The following is a 21,460-nucleotide window of genomic DNA, read 5'->3' on the forward strand; positions in this document are numbered from 1 at the left end:
AAGCCGGAGATTCATGTGAGACGAGATAAAACGTTCATTAAAAAGCTTCGTCTGGCAGCAGGGGATTCCCTGACTGTTTAACAGCTATTGCCATTTCATCATAGCAACTGTTAAGAGACTCTCCTGGTGGATTCTGACAGTTAAATCAGGTCCTGCAGAGAGCAGCAGTGAAACATGTTCACAGACATCTAAATGTAGATTTTCCATTTCCATTAATGAATAATAATAAATTAAAGTACCGGCTTACAAACATTTTAAGAGTGACAGGTTTGTTTTTTAACTGCGTGAACACTGGACGTGGATTTGTTGACTCCAAACACTAATGTTGCTCCCTGATCACTGCAGGTTTGAATCTGTCCTCCAACACACTAACTTCCACTTCTCCAAAGAGAAACTGTAATCTGCCTTAACATCACTTTTAACTAACTAATAATGATGTGAAAATGTTCATATTTTCTTTTCATGGTGAATTGAACTGCTTTAGTTTTTAGCTCTGGGAGTTTCCCTCTGAGCCACTTCTCTCTCTCTCTCGCTCTACCTTATTCCTCCATGACTGATTTTCGGTTGTTTGTTCTTGATTTAATCTCCTCTGTCACTTCTGTTTTCCCATCCAATACATTCACAATTCACCATATCGGACCAATCATCTCTCTGCCTTCGTTCCTCCAGCCGCTGACTTTCACTGCACTTCTGTTATTCGGACTTTCAGTGTTGCACAGCCCGGCACCTCCATCAGCACCAACCAGGAGATTGAATTGAGGGTTTCCATCAACCACCTGCCGGTTCTACTCTACCGCCACTAGCATCTGGACTCCTGTGGATCCTGCCCTATCATCGCAGTAAAGATTCACATTGATGGAGTCTGATTGCTAAAGTTGCTAAACGTCTTAATAAAACCCACATTTCCAACTAATCTCTCCGACATATCCTACAATATATTTTAAAATGTAATATTAAACCAGCTGTAGCCGCTGACGAGCAGTGAAGCTCTCTGCACCAAGCCAAGTGAGTTTCCTTTTTGCAGCATTTCCAGTCCTTCACATTGCCCTGACAGCTCTGGCTCCCCGGAGGCTCCTCCAAACGCCGCCTCACACAGAGACCAAGGAAGTTCATTTGGCACGGCTGCTCCCAGGCTTCAGCTGGCCTACTTCAAAATCCTGTCTGTATAACCAAAAAGCTGAACTAGCGTGGCCTTCCTTCACCTTCAATCCTGCTTTCCACCACATCTTGGGCTCTGCAGACGATCACAGGAAGAGTCACTGAAGGGCTGAGTCACCTAAAACACATCCACGCTGTCTGCTGGTCCGTTTACACTTAGCCGAAGTCATGACCTCATCTGTGGCTGAATCACAGGACTTTCAAAACACACACATGGGCGCAGCAGGCGGAAGTGGTCATCTGGGGCACTTGGATGTCTGTGGCTTAGTCTATGGCCTAAATAGGCATTGAAGGGAAACATGCATCAGTGCATTAAACTACCATCTGCAAGTAGATGGACAGTTGTAAAACAGTACAATTACCCAACCTCAGAATGATGAAAAGGCCACAAACCAAAGTTATTTTTATAATTTATGTCACACCAAGGTTTTTTTAAGTTACAAAACTTCTTTCCGAACATGTTCAACTCTTTCTGACTCGTTCTCCTAGAACCAGGTTCAAAGTTAATGCTAAAAGCCAGATTATAATGAAAAATAAAAATAACTGGACAGATGCAGACAAACATATTGTATCGTACTCGTGCATCTGAAGGCATCAGAGCGCTTCTGCTGAAATGTTTGTTATCTGAACCCCCCTTCGCACAAAACCTTTCCACGTCTGGAATTCAGGAGGGATGCATGTGACAGTTTCTCCGAGCTTCTCGTCCATGTCATGCAGCGCTTGGTCCCATGTGTGGAGCTTTAATCCATTTTCACTATAACTATTTTTTGCCACTTTTCATCTGTGCTAAGTAGCGAGAAGTAGAGGAACACACTGGCTCCATCATTTATGAAGTCATTACAGCTAGTCCCTCTCCGTCATGTCTGGCTTTTCACCCCACCTTTGAGTGTGGAGATGTAGAACAGATCTTAACCCTTTATTCCATTCAGACACCACATCATCAGTTAAAGGCATCAAACCTTTAACAGATTTCTCATGTGATGCACGTCGGACTCTACAGTAGGTTATGGTGCAGTCACTGGGATGATGCACTGATGCTTCCACATGTTTCTCACCGACACAAACATTTGGTATAAAATCAATCTGCTGAGTTTTCTGCCACCATGATTGGATCAAAACAAAAAGAAGAATATCAGTGGACAGATATTTTAATAATGTTACATATCCTGTATCCCGACTGTTAGTTACACACAAACAAACACAGAGAGACATAAAAGAAACTCTGATGAACCTTCAGACACGACACAATGCTGCAAGTGCAACAGAACGGCAGGAGCATAGCAACTGCAGCAGCTACGACACGTGGGTTTGATGAGGGTGACTGAGTGGGTGTATGACAGCGAAGTCAGTGCTACTCAACACTGTTATTGTTCCAAAAGCCTCCTGTGTAGGCCCATCAGAAAACGGTTAACACGGGTTCCTTGTTTTTAAGAGTCCAGCTGTTGTGCGGAGGAAATTTGATTGATATTTGTGTTATGAAATCTGCCGCTGTGTCTCTGAAAACCATTTGTTTGGCTTAATGACAATTAAAAAGAGATGAATGGTGTTAAAGTAAACACACTAAGTGGTGCTGTGTGTACCTCGGTGCTGTGTCGGCCTGAACACAGCCATAAAAAGGACAAAAGGACATTTAACTGCAAGATCAGAAGTACTGGAGGAGAGGAGACCGTTGTCTGGTAATGTTTCACTCATACTGTATCTTCAGTAGTGGTGTAATATTCCTGAAACTGAGACAAACCACAGCACAAACGTTGATTCTCATGTTACAGCCCTGTTGCAGACACCTGTTGTGTCTCCTGCATGTTAACTGAAGAAATCTGATATGACCTGTCACTTACTGTACATTAAAAGAATATGACGCTTTTACAGTGCAGAGTGTGTTGTGAGGCCTTCAGGGACCGTACACAGTGTGGGTCACCCCCCAAAAAACACAAAATAAAAATGAAGATCTGAACCGAGCCATGGATTTGAGGAATCATTACATCCCTAATGTGCAGAATCAAAGTATTTGGGATCCGCTTGTATGTTAATTATCAACATGTCCTCATTATGTTAATAGAAAACTTCTGAATGCAATTAATTTCTCTGCAAAACATATTTTCTGTTGTAAATTCGATATGCAGGAGACAGCGTCGTGTTTTTTCTTCCTCTGCACCACAGAGTCCACTAATCTGTTAAAAAACAACTCAATGAGCCGAACTGGATCCTTCATTAGCATAAACACATTCACCAGTTTATCTTCAATCCGTCCCACATATACCAACCTGCTGATGTAAAGACTCATCAGACCACTAAACATGCATTCATTCACATACAAAACCATGCAAACATGCACCGTTTGCTCCTGTAAATTAAATTTAAAGCCATTTTAAATGCTGAACCACTTTGACACAGACTAGTGTCGGTCAAATCTGAACCTCCAATGTGGCTCCATGTGCTTCTTTCTGTGTTATTCCAATTATAAGTGGATGTTTTTAAGCTCCCTAAACTGACACTTAGATTCACTGAAATGCTCAGACTCAACATAATGCCTAAGTAGGACCTCCGAATAGTCCGGACCCAATTACTGTTCTCCACAGCGCTCAGTCAAGAAACGTCGGCCAACAGTGGAACATCATCACATCCTGCAGCAAATTAGCTCACGCGATGAAGAGGTTATTATTTTCTGAGACTTACTGTCAATTTGTGCGTTTAGTAGGTTTTTCACCGCAGGGTGCAATTATGTTGGAGACTTTAGATTTTCAAAGAGGGGACTCTGAGGAAACAAGAAATCTAAAAGGCAAATCAGAGAGATGCTGTGTTCCCCTCCTTCAGTTCAGAGACAACGTGTATGAACTGCTTCACTATTAACAGAGAAACTACATTAGATTTTTAGATTTATCTGAATACATTTATCCATCAACTATCACCTAAATGGATCAGAGCGGTTAGTTTTATTAGTGCAAGACAGAGAAACATCCAAACAAGAAGCCAGAAGAATAAAAACATGATGATTATATAACTTTAAAAGACCTGAATGTGCAGCAGGTGCATCAGAGTCTTCACAAACCGAGTCCACTGATGTTTGTACTGATGTACAGGATCCATGACACAGTGCTACAGCCCATAACGGAGGTTTAAATAAACATTTGGTGCAGTATGAAGCCTGTAGGACTATAAAATCTAAATGTGGTTTATGTGCTGGTCACAGTAGCTCAACACACATTTTCTAAAACTGAAAAAGCACTGGTGTCGAATCAATGCTCAATATTGACGAAAACACCGAGTTCAGCTTTAAAATCAATATCAGGAGCAAAAAAAGTTGGACTGGTGCATCCTAACAAGTAAAGTAAGTTTATGTCTCTCAAAGCTGTTAAATAACGAAGCTAATCCACAGAGAAGTTTCAGGATCTGTGTGTCGCCTTACGCTATTCAGAAAATTCAGAATTTCCCTGCACAATAATGAAACCTGCAGCTCTCCGGCTCTTTAACGGCTCAGTAAACAAATCTCTGCACAGCCACAGTCCACATGACGGGAGTCAGCAGTGAGCTGCCATGTGGTGCACGGTCACGGCGGATGGAGATCATGAGGTGATGTGTCATCCTGTGTGTGTTGGTATTTGAAGTGACAGTCAGATGAAGTCATTCCGTAACCACTCACACAGGAACTGTACATGTTTATCAAGTTTATCAGTTTGAAATGAGCTCATGGATCCACCAAAAAGAAAAAAGGAGGATCCGGATTCACTAATTACTTTTCAGACTGAAACTTGCAGGACATGTTTATAACCAACTAATTCAACACTGTAACACTAATAATCTTCATTCTACACACGGAGAACTTAGAAATGTGGAACTTTAAGCATATTTACCACAATATTTCTGCACTTTGAGTTAAATAAATGTACATTTATTAGTTGTTTATATTGTATTATTATTACTTTGTGTCTGAAACTTCATGCTCGTGATGAGCAACCTTTGGTCTGAGTGCGACAAGTCTTTGAATCCTCAATTTGTCCTGTTGAGCACATTTCTCCACAGACCAAAAGAAAGCGTCACTCGCTTGTTTCTTCACGTTTGTTGTTCAGTTGAAAAGGTGATCAAAGCTGATTCTGAGCGGCTGCATCACAGTTCTCGTCTCCGTAGAGGAGATCTTGTTTATTTCCCCTGGTGGACGCGTTGCCTGAATGCACATCAAGCTGTTTGTGTATACTTCAGTGATTAATGGTGTCAGCCGCAAAATGTCTGACAGAGCAATATCTGCATGGTGGAAGAGCTCATGCACAGTAACAACAACAAAGAGCGGCTGACACTTGGGACAGTCTGACAATGAAAGCAGAAATTGGTCGACTAGTACATCTGCTCCTAAAGACGTGTTGCCATGCTAAAGATTACTCCCTCACACACACACACACACACACACGAAATGATGACAAACATAAAAGTTTTATAAGTCGAGCAGTGATGTGACAGGACACGAGGGGGGGGGGGGGCACGACCAATTTATATCCCAGCTTGGAAATAAGCAGGTTACAAGCTGCCAACACACTGCAGGCAGCATCATCTTCCTCCATCTATCACTGGAAACTCTCGTCTGCATTAATTCACTCTGTCACGTCACATTATTTGTCTCCTGGGTCACGTTTCTGACTGCTCACTATAAACACAGGAATTATTTAGGAGCGTTCAACGCTGCAGTGATGAAAACATAATTTATTATCTGTACGATACAGGAAGAATATAAACGGGCAGTTACAAGGCAGGAATCAGTCATTTATATGTTTTATGTTTCACTACATGGAAAATTATATTTATTTAATAAAAAGACAGTTTATTTATATATATTTTGCTTTGTTTTACATCCTTGTTTCCTTTTTATTGGTGTTTTTCCAGTCTCTTGTTGGTTACTTAACACATAATTAAATATGCAATAAGACGTAAATGAACTCCAACTTCCATCAGGGCCTGAGGAGCCAGGGATCGATGCAGCAGAGTAGCCACTTGAAATGACAGCAGCATAAGAAGAGCTGGGGTGGACACCCCTGTAAAGGACCTGACTGGAGGCAGCAGTGGGGGGTGTCCTGGAAAATGAAGGTATGATTGATGTTTCCTGGGCAATTTCACAGCCCTCGACTTCCAGCGGAGAAGGAGAGAGAACCAGAAAGAGAGGAAGACAACCGCTAACTGTTCCAAATTCACACTACGAATCCCTGAGGGAAGTGATCTGGAGCGACCTTAACGTGGAAATCTGCAGCAAGGGACTGAAAATTAAAATGCAAATAGATAAAAGTAACGGGAAACAACCTTTTAGTTTGAGTCTGTGTTTATCATATCAGTCTTATTGGTTTCCAGTCGATTCAGCATGAAAATCAATTAACAGCATCAATTAACAGACTCCTTGGACATGTTACACAAATGAGAACTAGGTCGGATTCTATAATCAGACAAACAATAAAAAAATAATAATCTGAAAATCATCTGTCGGTTACAACTGGTGACTGAAACTGAAACATGGGTCAAACTGAAACCCCCTGTTCCTAACAAACTGAGCACACAGCCCCAAAATCTGCAACAGTTTGATTATGATCTCCTGTCCTTCATGTCCATGTTCCACATAGATTAGATCATTTAGAGTATTTTTGGGAGAGAACCCCGTTCTTTTGAGGATCCTCATCTGTCTTGTATATCTTGTATATCTGTCTATCACATCCTTCATATCTTCTACTTCACTGTACACTTTATGCACACTCATGTTGACTCAGTCTGACTCATACATTCATACCAGGCTTTCACAGAACAAAATGCAGGTCACAGAGAGAAACGCTAACACCCCCCCTGATGATACATTCACCGGTAAACTGAGCCAAAAACTAAAAAAAAACAAACAGTATTTTGGTGAGAGCCTCTGGGACATTATGATGGATTGTGGGTACTGATGAGACTGTGGATCTGTTTGGGGAGTGTGGGAAAAATCTCCTGCCATGAAGCCTGAGGATTATCTACTTTGACTGTGTGGAAGCAGGACGACTGTCATGCAGCTGCCTCGTGTAGGTGTGCATTAGCATAGGTGAATGGGTTCCTGGCTGAACAGGCAGGATATGTATGGATTCCTATTTTCACTGGATGACGGCTGGTCTCCTGACATTAAAGCTGTTGAACACATTCAACTGTTTCTTCTCCTGATAACATCAACGTGATGAAATAGATCTGATACTGGAAGTTACACAAGCTTTCTTTGTTTCTTTGCACCTGCAACAGGTGATTGCTCACTGACTCGTGTGCACTCCTGAACCTTTAAAAGTTTTTTATCTGTTGTCCACATAAACACTCTGTATTGGATTCAAGCTCTTTCCAGGACTGCGTGGGCACGTCTAAACCGCTCTTTATTGACTTCTCCTTCATTCTGACTGAACAAACAATGCATAAAGGTTGTTTCCACCCATTATCCAGAGTTTTTCTGCCTTTGACTTTCAGTCAGGAGCGGTCGAAACATACTAGACAGCACATGCTGGTCAGTAACCACTGGAATTCTTGTTGCAGACAAATTAACGAATCCTGTCAGAACACAAACTGTTGTTTCTCCTGCTAGAACAAACACGGGCGACAAACAGCAGCCTGCACAGTGTACATGCAGTGACAAGCAGCACAAGAAAGGCCCAAAAAAAGGAGGAAGAACGTGCAGACTGTGGGTGAGAGGACGCCGAGGTGTTGGTTAAAACCTCTATCTATCATGCACTACATGATTTTATCTGCTGACTGTCGGCACCACACTTTCATTCAGCATCAGTGGTCACATCTAAATAATTCATGATCATCCATAATTGAAAGTTGGTTCAACATGTGGCTTTGCTGACCTGAGATAAAGGAATTGTCTGCATGTGCAGACTTATGTAAAGAAACTGAGCCCTGCCGCAGCTTTGATCAGGGGGCCCGCATCAGCCTGTGACACTAAACAACAGTTCTGTGTGTTATTATTTGTCTTTAGTGAGCGTGATGCTATTCCTTGAACTGCTGCAGAGAATGTGTTGAGCAGAAGAGACAGAGGAAGCACCAGAGGCTCACAGAGGATGAAAGGTACGTGTGGTCTCCACAGTGCTCTGCGTTGAAATGAAGAAATATTTCGAGTTAGGCCTTGAGAATATTTATGTTTATTGCAGATAGGCGCTAAAATAAGCATGTATCAGTACCGCAGCCACTGACCACCCCCACAGGTGCAGTGAGACAACATGCACGAGCAGCTGAGTGTGTGTGCAGACACCTGTTTGCGTGTCTTTCTGCACGCCCACAGTATTGGTTGTGTTTAACAGTATCTGTGATGTCTTAACCCCACCGTGCCTCTACTTGTCTGTCACGTTGGCCGAAGGGACGTAGGAAGACGCAAAGCAGGTTCAACCAGACAGGTGGCATAGAGTCAAATAAAAGAAACCTGCACTGTGCAATAATGTGTTCCAGCTGCAGGTGTGCACATGGATTAGAAGACAGCAAATAAACAGTGGAACCAAGCCTGGCAACGAAGGGGGAAGGATGATTTGTGGGAAAGTATTTGCTCCACACACACAATATTTGCTCTAATCAGTTTCAGTTTTGCTTTCAACTTCACTAAAAGAGCGTTTGGACTTCTTGGACCTGATTTTTAGGACTCGGCGGGGGTGGAGTAACACTTCAAGTTTGTATTTTATCTCCATGAATCCTGCTGCCTGATGGTTTCAGGATCCTCTTTCATTCCCTTCTTTTCTTTATACTAAATATGTTTGGACTCAATTAAAAAACATGCATATTATCCGTTTATCACCACTGTTGTCAGGCGTTCATGTTTTCTTTTGATGTGTTCTGCAGCTTCACCTGCACCTTCTCTGAAAACAGGGAATTTTAATTAAACATCCTGAGCACATGAAACGGCAAAGGTTCACGGGAACACCGAGGGGAGCTGGTGAGTGCAACAACCACGCACTGATTGCAGCGTGCAGAAGTTCTCCCAGTAGTTTTCCTTGCAGCATATTTCTTGTAACCGTTATGAAATGCTTCATGTCAGTGGGAGGAAGTGTTCCTGCCTACACAATAGCAGTGAACAAAATTGCTCCATCTACACATGAGTTAAGTTGTGAGCGAGTCAGAATGTCAGGAGAACCGGAGCGGGACTGTGTCACTGTCGCCGTGTCTCAATGAGCACCTACTGAGAAACGCTTTATGTAACTGAGGGTTTTAAACCAACAAATAAACGCTGCTCCTTTTGTTATTTCAGGCTTTGTGAGTCGGCGTTTGCACTTGTCACAGGATTAAGTGAAGGAGAACAAGAGAGGAGGCATTCAAGTCCAAGTAGTCCTCTAGACTCCATTACCCAGAATGCTCGTAAACCTATCATTGGCCTAATTTGTGGGACTGTGGTACCAGATGGTTCTCCCCAGAGCAAGGAGCCTAATTTCCCATCACCACCTGGGAACAGCCAGAAACTGATCCCGCACTCAGCCCTCGTTAATTAAATGCTGTAAGTGCCTGTCCTGTCGCTCGGCGAACACGGGGACGCTTCACGTGCAGGAGGCTGGATTTAAAGGTGCAAATGAAATCTTCCTTGAAGCTAAACAACCATAGAGGTGTGATGAAAGTGGAGTTGAATATATTTCAAATGTCTATAGATTCATATGTATAAATAAGAACTGCAGACTCTGATATAAAATAACGAAGGTGTAGATTTAAACAATGCAGCACTTTAACAAGGAAAACGTGCTGCTGGCAGTGAGACCTGCACACAGGTTTTAAGTTGGGATTTTATAGCCGAGACTTACGACTTACCCATAAGTCTCGGCTGTAAAGGACAGTGTGGTTGTTCCACCTCTGGATTTATGTTTCATAAATCAACAAAGACAAATGTTTAAATAAATAAATCTGTTCAGGTCACACTGAGTCACCGCCTCCAGTGTGTCAGTATATTTACAAGTATTACACAAGCATTACACAATTTGATGCAAGCAGACAAATTATGTGTTCTCGTTAAGCCTATGGATAAAAGTGGGTAAAGGAGCTCCAGCACCACCGGCCATGAGCTGAAAGACATCATCCAGCAAAACCTAATCTCTTATCTTAATCTCTGTTTGATCCTTTAAAACCAACTTACTGCAGCTCCTTTACGCTTAAATTACTGACAAACAAAAGTCAACAAAAAGGCTGTTGCCCTTTGGTTGGATTGGTTTTCTGTCACAAGTCAACGTGTAAAATGAAAACACATGAATGGAAAGTGCTGATGTCCACTGGATTGGATTCTGTAGAAATGTGAACCTTTCTAGTTGATGCTCTCAAAGCCTATAATCGCTCCGACTAGAACAGACCTGTAGAAGCCAAGTAATCATGTCACAGTTTGTCGTTTTGTCCACGCTGGACAAAAATGTTAAGATACAAACAAGCCGAGCTCAACTGAAGACACCCTGTGCCACCACGAGCACTAACCATACACGACTTGGTACATATGGTAAAGCAGAGAGACTTGAAAGGTTTCCTGTTTGTGTAGTTCTCATAAAATGTGCAGGAAACCAGGTCGACTGGAAAGAAGAAGTGAAAGGACAGAGATTGGTGGAGCTGTGTTAAAACTGTGGGTAAGAAGGAAAGTTGATGTGATATCAAACCAATAACAACGAAGCGCTGATGTAAAAACTGTTTGAATCTTTGTTTTTTATTATTATTATTTATTTATTTATTTATTATTATATACGCCCTGCTCCTGCATTCAGTCTCATTTATGTGAAAGTAAGTAGAGGTGGAGGCAGAGCCCTCAAAACAAATGATGCAGTCTGATTAACAAGTGTGTTTCTTCACATATTCAACAACCTCACTGCAGGAGTCTGAAGGACGCTGGAAATAATAACAGGCACGAGCACGATGTGTGCACGAGGAAGTTCTGATTGATGCCTGCTGCTTTTTAACAACTCATATGGTGTTGGAACAATGGAAGTCATCTGCCCCTCTGCAAAATTCAATAGCTGGAGAGCTGTGTAGTAATGAGTAACCAAACTACATTCAATATATCACTGAATGATATGATTGCACGCTGCACAGTGTTTTTGTTTCCTAACAATCACTTTAATCAAACATTAATGTCGACAGGGCAGCGACTCCATAGATTTTTCTTTCTCTTTTGACCAGATCCCACACACAGTAAATCTACTGTGATGCTACGTTTTCTGGCAGCATGTTGGTTCTAGCTAGAAATCCCCCTCTCTCCGACAGCATGAGAAAAACAACAGAGCAGCACAAATAGTTTGAAGTTACTATGTCTGACCATGAGCCAAAAGTTCAAAAAACCATCAGAAAGACCAAAATGAGCTCTGACTCAATAAATGTCAGAGGATCTGATTTTTTTTTTAGACCAACATCCTCATTCCCTGTCCAAGAATTACATCAGTGTTACAGAAAGCCAAACATTTCACAACCAGTCGATAGCTTGACTCATTTAGGACCGTCTGAGTTTTAAAACCAATAGTTTCAGTTACAGTTGTGTTTTTTGTGCATCTCCCACGAAACAGTTTGAAATAAAACAAAAACAACCTGAGCAAACACCTGATCCGTTTAAATGACTGTGTGTAAGTATAAGTGCTTTTATTCTTTATTATTTAGAAGGTGACCGGCTGTGTTGTGGCTCCTCTGGGTGAGCTCTGGGCTTTCACGGTGGGTTTTCGGGGTTGGCTACGCCTGGTCTATCAAAGAGTGGAGGCATGATGACTGACCTTTACTGAGGTGACAGATGCCTGCAGTACCTGGGATGTTCGGCTCGGATCTTTTATGTCTCCCGAGATGAGTTGCCACGGTGCTCTCAGACTAATTTAGAATCGTCTGACACAGTGAGGTTCAGGAACAGCGTTGGAACTGGTCCCACGCCGTTCATTTTTTGCTTTAAAGACTAGAATTCAGATTTAAAACCTGTATTTTGTGTTTGCTCAGGTTACCTTTGTTTTCTGACGCTCTGAGATACACACAGGAAGATAGAGCATCAGCAGGAGGCTGAAGAATTTTTCACACCACTGGTTTTTATTGTGCTAAAACTCGGCTACACTAGTTTTGTTTTTTGAGTCTTGTGAGCAACAAAGAAAAACTTTAGTCTTGCTGATTAAAAGCGTGAGCACACAGTTCAAAGAACAACCACAGGCCCTGTGCAGGGAGAGGACACGGTGTGATAACGGAAACCTAGAGACGGTTCAGCCAGGAAGAAAACATACAGCTCGAAAGATATAATGTGGTTTTTACCATAATTCAAACTGCCAGATTTAAACCTCATGATTGAACATGATACCAGCTGAACAAAGTGTCAGTAGTATGGTTATCACTTTGCTTCAGCTGCACTTAAAGTGCGTTTACAAGCTGATGATGTGAATCTGAAGTATTAAAACCATCACTTCAATGTTAGAGTCAATATTCTGCTAATATTCATACTTTCAATCATGCACAGTTCTGAAATTAGTCCAGAAATAATGATTTTACAATCCATGTGCATGAGAACTACTGTTATATTAACAATAGTAGTAGAAGTGGAAAAACAAAAAGAAAGATCCTCTGTGACCTAGAATCAAAAGTAAAACCAAACTTTGTGCGCACAGGATAAGTGGGAAATGTGTTTATTTATAATTCGGGTGAACTGACCCTTCGATGCATCTTGTGAAAGTGTTAATTTCAACCTCTGACATTCCTGTGACTCTCGAAAGATGAGAAACGAAGATGCTAATTGCTTTTTTTCAACGCTTCAAAAGCAGAACAATATTATAAAAAATGTCAAATTAAAGCAGAAGTATGGCAGCGTCTAGTGCTTCAGGATCCCCACAGGATACAAATGCTGAATTAGGTTTTTGTGCTGCTGACAGATAAGATTAAACAACAGAGTGTGTTCTGACAGCCGCTGTCACAAGTCGTGTTGACATCAAAGGAGTCTTCAGGATGTGTGTCATCTCATCTCCCCACGCTGCCATCAGCTGGGATGTTGTGTGTTTGCTAAACTTGGACGGTACAATTGGGTCATCTGACTTCACAGCACTGTTTTTAACACTCATTTCCTTCTTATTCGCTGTTGGACGAACACAAACTGAGCACAAATCAACTCCAGTGACAAGTGACCACCTGTTGTACCAACATCACAGCTATAGCACAGGTCAGAGGGTCACACATAGGACGGATGATGACCATGAGGAAGACACGAAAGGTACAGAGGGAAGAAATGTTGAGCAACCAGCAGGAGGGATGAAGACATCCGGGTAAACCAGCACATGTGTGTATCCAGCACACACTATGATTCAACCATGATGCATCGAAAATACCCACAATATGGATAACAGACAAATGCAGAAGTGTGATTCAGCCTTAGTTTGTGTAATGTTTGTAATATTAGCACCAGGAACAAAGTTCCGTCTCCTATGTAGTAAAGTGACCTTAATGTATTTGCACTTTTTCTACTGATGATCACAGATAATCAAATCTCAAACATCTGTATCAGTATTAAATGAAAATCCAGCATCACTGGGTTTAATTAATGCAGACGTCCAAGGTTATTGCTCTTTTTGACAGACATACTGTATCTGAAGCCTTTAGTCTTGCAAACATCTCTGCAAAGCAGTTTTCAGCTAAAGAGGCTAAAAGGTGGAAAAGTACTGACACCAAGGACGAGTGACGTAGCAGGTTGCTTTGTCTCACTGCTCAATAAGAAACCACCACAGGACTGAATGTCTAGAAGACGTATTATCTTGGCCACACAGACCGATCACATCAAACATGCCAACGTGAACCTGTGCAACGGGTATTAAAAATGAATGAGAGGAATTATCATCTTTGTTCTCTCCCGCTCCCTGGTGTTTTCCGTTGCTAATTCCTAATCTTAATGACTACCAGATAAGCACTAGTGTTAATTAAAGAGAGCTGCATGGTAATTATATCTCTGAGGGACCTGCGCCAATGCCCCCTCACCACCACCTCCTCCAGCTGACACTCCAGCCTGGTTCCTCCTTCCACACTTGACTCCCTCACAACATTATGCATTCGACACTCATCCGCTCCTCTCATTATCTCATGCTGACCCAGTGTTTTCCCCTAGTTTCTGAAAATGGAAGAGGTTCCGTGCTCCAGTGACATGGAAGTAATAAAAGCACAATATTTTGGCCCCTGTCGCCCAGAGCTGCGTTATAGGTGTTTTCTGGAATCCCTGCCAGTGAAATCATCAAGAAGCATTTGAAATGAAAGTAAATATTTCCCAGAAACACTGAGGGAACTAGAAACGGATGCAGCTCATAAAATTCTTGGCTGTGAGTACAGTTTCACATAACTTCACAATCACTGATCATTGCTAAAGCCGGGTAGAGGAGGAGTGTGGGTTCAGCTTTTGGTCTTATGAAATTACAATGACATCAAAATCCATCATCACTAGCTTCCTTGCCTGGGTGCAGGCATCTCCACCAGAACGACAGCAATCTGTCATCTCATCTGCGAGTCCACCCCAAGGAGTGGAGGGACAGGCGGAAAATAATAACAGAATGGACAACAAAAGGCTTTGGCAGAATAATGCGGTTATGAGTTGAGATTATTAAAAACCACAGTGGAAAACAAATATGCAAACACGGAGCCCACCCTCTAGCAGAGAACACAATAAAATATGGTGTGAAAGACAAGAGAGTGAAGAAGGAGGGAGAACAGACACCCCCGCTGCTAATTTAATAGACTCGCTATAGCAGGCTATGCAATTCCATTATGTTGTGTCATCTGTCCTATGGAGGTTGGATCATTTCCTTCAGGAAGGTCACGGCAAATGACAGACGTAATCAGAAACAAGCGAGTCATTGGGGATTCGAAATTTAAATGGCACCTCGATGACCAGGTCCCTGCTGCTGTCACACAGTTAATGCATGATTTAGATTTAGATTTAAGTTTGTGTTGCTGTTATATAGTTAAATGCAACATGAAGCACAAATGTGAAGAAAGCTGCAGCTTCTCTACAGAGGTGACACCTGTCAGTGCTGGGAAACAGGAGATTGATGCACCTTGATTTGTGATGACATGAAACACGACACTACTAACAAACAGGCGTTTTTACACCGTGTCTACACCAGAAAGTTGAGCGTGAGCTCCACACAGAGCCTCATGAACGGCGTCATAAGAACACTGGATTAAAGAAAACTACAGTTTTCCCAGGTTAAACATGAACAGCGTTACTATTTAATTCAGTTTTTATCTGTTTGTTCACGAACACGTAGTTTAAAGGATGCACACATGTATGGTTACTTATTATAACCCCAGCTCTATGATATGACCGACTGCATATACGTGTAGCATTAGTTGTTTCATCTATGTTTACCTGACCTGTTTATCTGTAGAAATACTTTGGACCATGTTCACTGCTTTCTGATCACTGACAGGCATCAAACCACAACCATAGAGTTTAGAGACCAGACGATGCCCCACCTATCAACAGTTATTAGGCAGATTACACAGAAGGTGTGACACTATCAGAATCAGTCAGTAGAGGTTTTAGTAAGAAGAGGAAAACCCCTCAATATATGTTACACCTACATTAGCGGTTCGAATGTGCACTAAACATTATTGGACATAGAGTCATTTTTAAATGAAAAATCTCCAACTAAAAATGGAGAATGTACAGACTGGATAGTGGCATGAACCACTGAAAACAAAGGGAGTGAAGGAAAGCTTCCATTTAGCGCTGCTCATTAGTCAGAGCAAAGAGGCTGTCACATATGGTCAGTGGGAGTGCAAGGCAACGGGAATTTAGTCATTATGTGCTGCACTGCTTTTGTTCCCCAGGTGAAATTTTGGACAAGAGACCATGTTTCTCACCAGAAGGGTTACCCTGCGCCCCCTCCCACCGTGGCTAAATATAGTCCTAATATCATTCTTTGCATAAGCTCCAAACTACACAGAGAAAATAACGCGTTAAAGACGTATGAGCAAATGTTTGATTAATACGAGATTAAGGACGCTTCATTATTTGACCACAGGTCTGATCATTTATTCTTCTTCAGCTGAGGTCAAGCTGTCATTAAACCAAACTTCAACAGGCAGCGTCTTGAAATCTGGGATAAAAATCCTCTATTTTTTTTTTGCCTTCCAAACTGTGACAGGATGACATTATACTGTTTTGGGTGAGCGCAAATTGCAGCCTCCTCTGCACCATCAGGAAGTGATGCGTTGCACAAAGGAGGAGGTGGAGGGGAAAGCATGCCTGGCTCTGCATCCTTTCTACAGAGACATACCTGCTACAATATGAAGACAAAGCAGCCGAGTGCAGCAGGCTGAATATCAATGTCAAATGAAGAAGTAAGTGGATGGATGAGGGCGTCAGGTGGTCACAGTGTTCAACAACCTGCTTGTTATTCATATCAGAGCTAAAACAATTAGTGGATTAATCACATGCAACTGTTTTGATTAGTGTCAGGTATTTTTCAGTAGTGTCTCTGGTTTCTGTCTTCTCAAGTCTCCTGTTCTAGATTGAATGGCTCTGAGGTTCTGGACGGGTCAGATGAAATAAGGCATCAAACTGAGCTGTGGGAAACTGTAATGATTTTTTCATCTTTACATTTTAGCTCCTGTGTCCATGACATTTGAGTTCCAATCACATCACATCACATCACATCACTGCACAGCCTACGACAGCTAATCACATTTTCTGGATCAAATCTTCAGATCAAATATTTTCTGCTGCTACGACTGGAGAACGGTTCATCCACAAGATGGTTGCTCCTGTGCACAATTCCTCACCTCCCTCCGTATCCAGGCTTAATACGACCCAAATATCTTTGTTTTTCGCCTCGATAAGTTGTCTTACGTGTGCAGAAAGAAAACAAATCCTATCAAACAATTAGCAAAAGAGCTGCAATATGATTTTTTTGCTCAATATTGCACAGCTGAGTTTGGCTCTCAGTTATTCTCAGAGCGTTTCTGCTCCCTTCTGCTTTATAGTTTCAGCCAACTCATTGAGGGCTTTGGAGAAGAGGGCCAGCCCACACTTACTGACAGCTTACACCTTCTGGAGTGAGACAGTAATAGCATCACCAACAAGGCCAACACACAATATAAACACAAATCACGACACACACATCGTCCATACACGGCACACACTTCTCACTCTGTCCCAAACATTAACATTCTTATTGCCTCTAATGGAAGGGGGGGAACACAATAGCTTCAAAGACACCGAACGGGGCTCGTTTGAACTTTACCAACCATAAATACCTGTTCTGACGAGCTCTGATAAGAAAGGCTGTTCCTGTTTCTTAAAAAGCAGAGGGTAATAAATATTAAAGAAAGTGTCAGGTCCTTCTGTTTGGGTGTGATGAGCTCGATAAGCACTGGTTATTCCCCAGTATAATTATAGTATATTACTTTTTCAAGTGGGCTCCACTAAGCAGATTATCACTTGCTGCTCCCAGCACAAATGAATAAAACTTGGAATTGAGGTAGATGTGTTTGAGTTTCATAGAAATGTCTCATTCCCAGAATCAAGTCTCCAACTGAGTCACCGCTCAGCTTCTTTAAAGATACACCTCCCTGTTTCTAGAGGTTTCTCGAAACATTGGACACCTTCTAGAAATGAACCATATTCAGTGGAAACTGATTATGATTTGACTTATGTGGTGGATTTTACTGTGGATGCTGAGTGATGACTGAGTACACAACATATAAGCCCACAGAGACCACCAAGGTCTCTCATTAACTGCTGTAGATTCCCTTTGAATTTTTCTTACCGCTTGAATTCTTGCCACATATGAGGTGCTGGTAGGGCTGCAGCAGACCCCAGATCTCAGAGTCGTTGTTGATGGCTTGCTCCATTGACTCCAGTGTGAACTTGGGGATCCCGTTGTCCCTCTCCACCAGCGCGCTGCGCAGGACGCGGCTGAACACCTCCCTGAAGAGACTCTCCATGCAGGCGGTGAGGTATATGGCAGCGTGTTCGTGGATCCTGAGGGCCACCCGACTATCCACCATCCACCTGAAGAACTTCCCCACGGAGAAGACCAGTCCGCAGCGCGCAGATTTGCCTCGGCTGAACTTGTCCCCGGTGCTCATGTTGTACAGGGACAGTGCGCTGAGCGCCGCCGCGATGCAGTTGACGGAGATGGTCCACGACAGAACCACTTTGATGGAGCTCTGGATCTCATGCTTGGTGCACTTGGCGTAGCGCAGGCTCAGCCGCTGCGCCTCCCGCGCCACCCTGACCAGCGCGCGGCTGACGAGGGCGGACAACCTCGCCAAGACCTCCGGTGGCGGGTTACCCACCATCAGATCCTCGTCTTTCCTCAGTGCGCCCTCCACCTCGCCAAGACTCCATGGCACGTCCTCCAGCTCGGGCAGCTTGGCGCACTGACCCGAGCACTCCAGTATCTCCGTGTCCTCCGCCAGGACTGTGTTGACTGTGTCCAAACTGTTCTGTCTGCTGTGCATGGATTCCGTCAGATGCCAGCAGTTACCCCCATGCGAGAAGGACGGGTGCGTGTCGGAGCAGCACAGCGACACGCTGGACGACCTGACCGAGTCTGCGGCTCCACCATAACCAGAATCAAGCGTTAAATCCTCCAGCGTCCTTACGACTGTCTTACCCTTGCCTGCCATAACTGCACCGCATACTGTTGGGTATGCTTGGTCTCTCCGATAAATGCCACAAACTCGTCTTGGTGCCTTTTCCCAGCCGCTGTCCGAGGACGTGAATGTATTCCCAGGTTAACGAGTGAAACGACAGATGCTGCCTCTGCTTCCGTGAGTAGCTGGATATCTTCGATTTCTTCTAGTCCACAACTTCATACGCGTAACCGGAGAGCGCACAAACCCTGCGCGCTCACTGAAACGAGCGCAGCGCAGGCAGGACTCGGTTGGAGAGGTGGAGCCTGGAGCCCCGCGGGCTGGAACAAGCCAATCCGCATGTGCATCAGCTTTGAGTGACACAGACAACCTACCTGCTGCCTTCCAGCAAAGGTTACCTGGTGCCTGTGTAATGTGACTGCACAGTCAGAGATACACATGTCGGCTGTTATTGTTGCCCTGCAGCTGCAGTGAACGGATCATGGCATGAGAGGTGGAACCCCACTGAGAAAACACATGGTGGAAATGTGAACTGGTGACTGCAGAAAAACAAGCCTCCTATTGTAACTTTACCAAAGTCAGTGCTTTGTGTTGATTTCATTGAGTTGAGACCACACAGCTGGTTATTTCTGATTATAACAGAGCAGCTCTGCTGAGGTCAGTTAAGGGTGAGGAAGCAGAAGTTAGAAATAAAGTCAGTGAAGTATTAATATTTATTTGAAATATATTTGATGATAATCTTTTTTTCTTAAACTTAAAATCCAACATTTCTGAATAAATCTCCATTCTTCAATATTCTAAACAGTGAACAGTGAGTGAAGCTGTTTCCTGGCACCTGGAGTCACCACTAGTGATCATTTAAAGTAAGAAGTGAATCTGCTGCAGATCGCTGTAAGTCTCAAAGGCTGATTCCTGTAAATATTTAACTATAAGAAGCTCAGAGGTTTTTCAAAGAGCTTATTCTGCTGTCCAGCGATTATACAGCCTGTTTGAAGATGTAGCACCTCTTCATTATGATGTTCAACAAGGTATTCTCTGCAATAAAATGTGTTGTCAGACCATACAGTAAAAACAACAAGCGAGCGAGCAGTGATTCTGAGGACATGCTGAGTGGAACAGTTGGTGGAATGATGATTCATCCATTCTGCTGGGGCTTCTCCTTGTACGCCTGAGCTGGACCAACCATCTGTCCTCGCTGCGTGCCATGCCAGAGGCCCTTTCATATTTTCTTAGCATGACACTGCACTACCTCTGCCAAAAACTGGTAAACTTCCTACACGGGAATTTTGATCAGTTCAACATGATGCAAAAGTGATTGACAGAGAGAAGCGTAAAAGAAAATCAGTATCTTGCTGCCATTGTTCGGCTGACAAACACGAAACAAAAGCATCCCCAGAATAGATGTTATGTGTTTTAGAGCAAGTATCTCAATTTACTCATGCCGAGACCCTCCAGAGAAACACACAGGACTCGTGAATGCTTTGCTGTTTTTTGATGAGAGGAACCCATCTGAGAAGATGTGTGTTCACTAAATATTGGATTTTTTAACTGTCAACACAAAGAGGATTCTGATATGTGATGAGAGGGAAACCTGTGATACAGATATTCACAGAGAAAACGAACGATTCATTTAACATCATGAAAGTGTATTTTGTTTTGTATATATGTAAAGAGACCTTTAGCGCATCCCGTCCTCCAGTCTGTGACATTACCGAGTTCATCGCCATCAGTCTGCCACAGGCTCTTGATGCAATGCAGCAAATCTTGCTGACTAACTCAGGTGAGAGCTGTGGAGGTGGGCAGCTGTCAGCTGCTTCTCTACATGCACTGTGGTTCTCCAAAGCCTGTCCTCACTTATTAAGCTTTGGTTGCCTGGTAACAGCAAAATGATCATGAGTTTCTCTGCAAGATGATAAATTGTTTGTATTTTGCCATTAGAATGAATGTATCACATGATAATATCCACTCAGTCATTATGTACAGACATGTTTTTATTTGGTGATTTATTAAATCACATGTTTTTGTAGTTTGTTTATAGTTAATATAAATATATAAAGCTTCATGTTATTTCTATTTATCATTAGGTATTTTTCTTTAACTAGTTCATAGCATTTAGTGTATTTTGTTTCTAAATGAATGTAGACATTAATATTTAAGTATGGCTTATTAGAGTTTTGTATAATTTAGTGTTCCATTATAATACTGCACAACAACAAAATAGAATAATAACCTTTTAATAATAACAATAACAACAATATTAATTATAATAAGTCATTAGACAGGATGTTGGTGTGATGTTTTACTGCCACCCAGTGGCCTGAACACTGTACTACCTTTACTGTCCAACTTTCATGTCTTGCATAATTACACGTCATTTTATGTAAGATTATATTGTGACGCATTTTTTATTTAGACATTAAGTAACGTCAAATTTAAAGAAATATAACACAATTAAAACAACTTATTATAGATTAATATAGATAGCTTCAGACATTCACGTACATAGAAAAGTAGGTCACATCAGTCTAATGTTGCTGCTTTAACAGCTGCAGCAGGTTAATATGTATAAAAGCTTCACAACTGAGAGGGATTTACGTAAGACGTATAAATACATAAAGCCAAGATATAGAGGAAGATTTTAAGAGAAACAAGTTTAGAAAGTTGAAACTACTCAAACCTGGTGTTCACTCCAGCCACAGCCCAGACCCCTTATTATAAAGGTGAACCTGGGAGCAGAGACGCACTGAACTTTAGTGCCTGCATGTGGGGC

General features: G+C 42.4%; 1 protein-coding gene across 1 annotated transcript in view; it reads right to left on the bottom strand.

Annotated features, from left to right (window-relative positions):
* LOC113163618 (ankyrin repeat and BTB/POZ domain-containing protein BTBD11-A) overlaps positions 1–18,723 on the bottom strand; it is a 126,499-nt gene extending 107,776 nt beyond the window's left edge. The window contains exon 1 of the mRNA XM_026362372.1: positions 17,859–18,723. Coding sequence (XP_026218157.1) covers positions 17,859–18,723 — 865 coding nt within the window. The remainder of the gene's footprint in view (positions 1–17,858) is intronic.
* Positions 18,724–21,460: the final 2,737 nt, after the last annotated feature.

This window comes from Anabas testudineus, chromosome 23 (genome assembly GCF_900324465.2).
Source record: "Anabas testudineus chromosome 23, fAnaTes1.2, whole genome shotgun sequence".
Classification (NCBI taxonomy): Eukaryota; Metazoa; Chordata; class Actinopteri; order Anabantiformes; family Anabantidae; genus Anabas; species Anabas testudineus.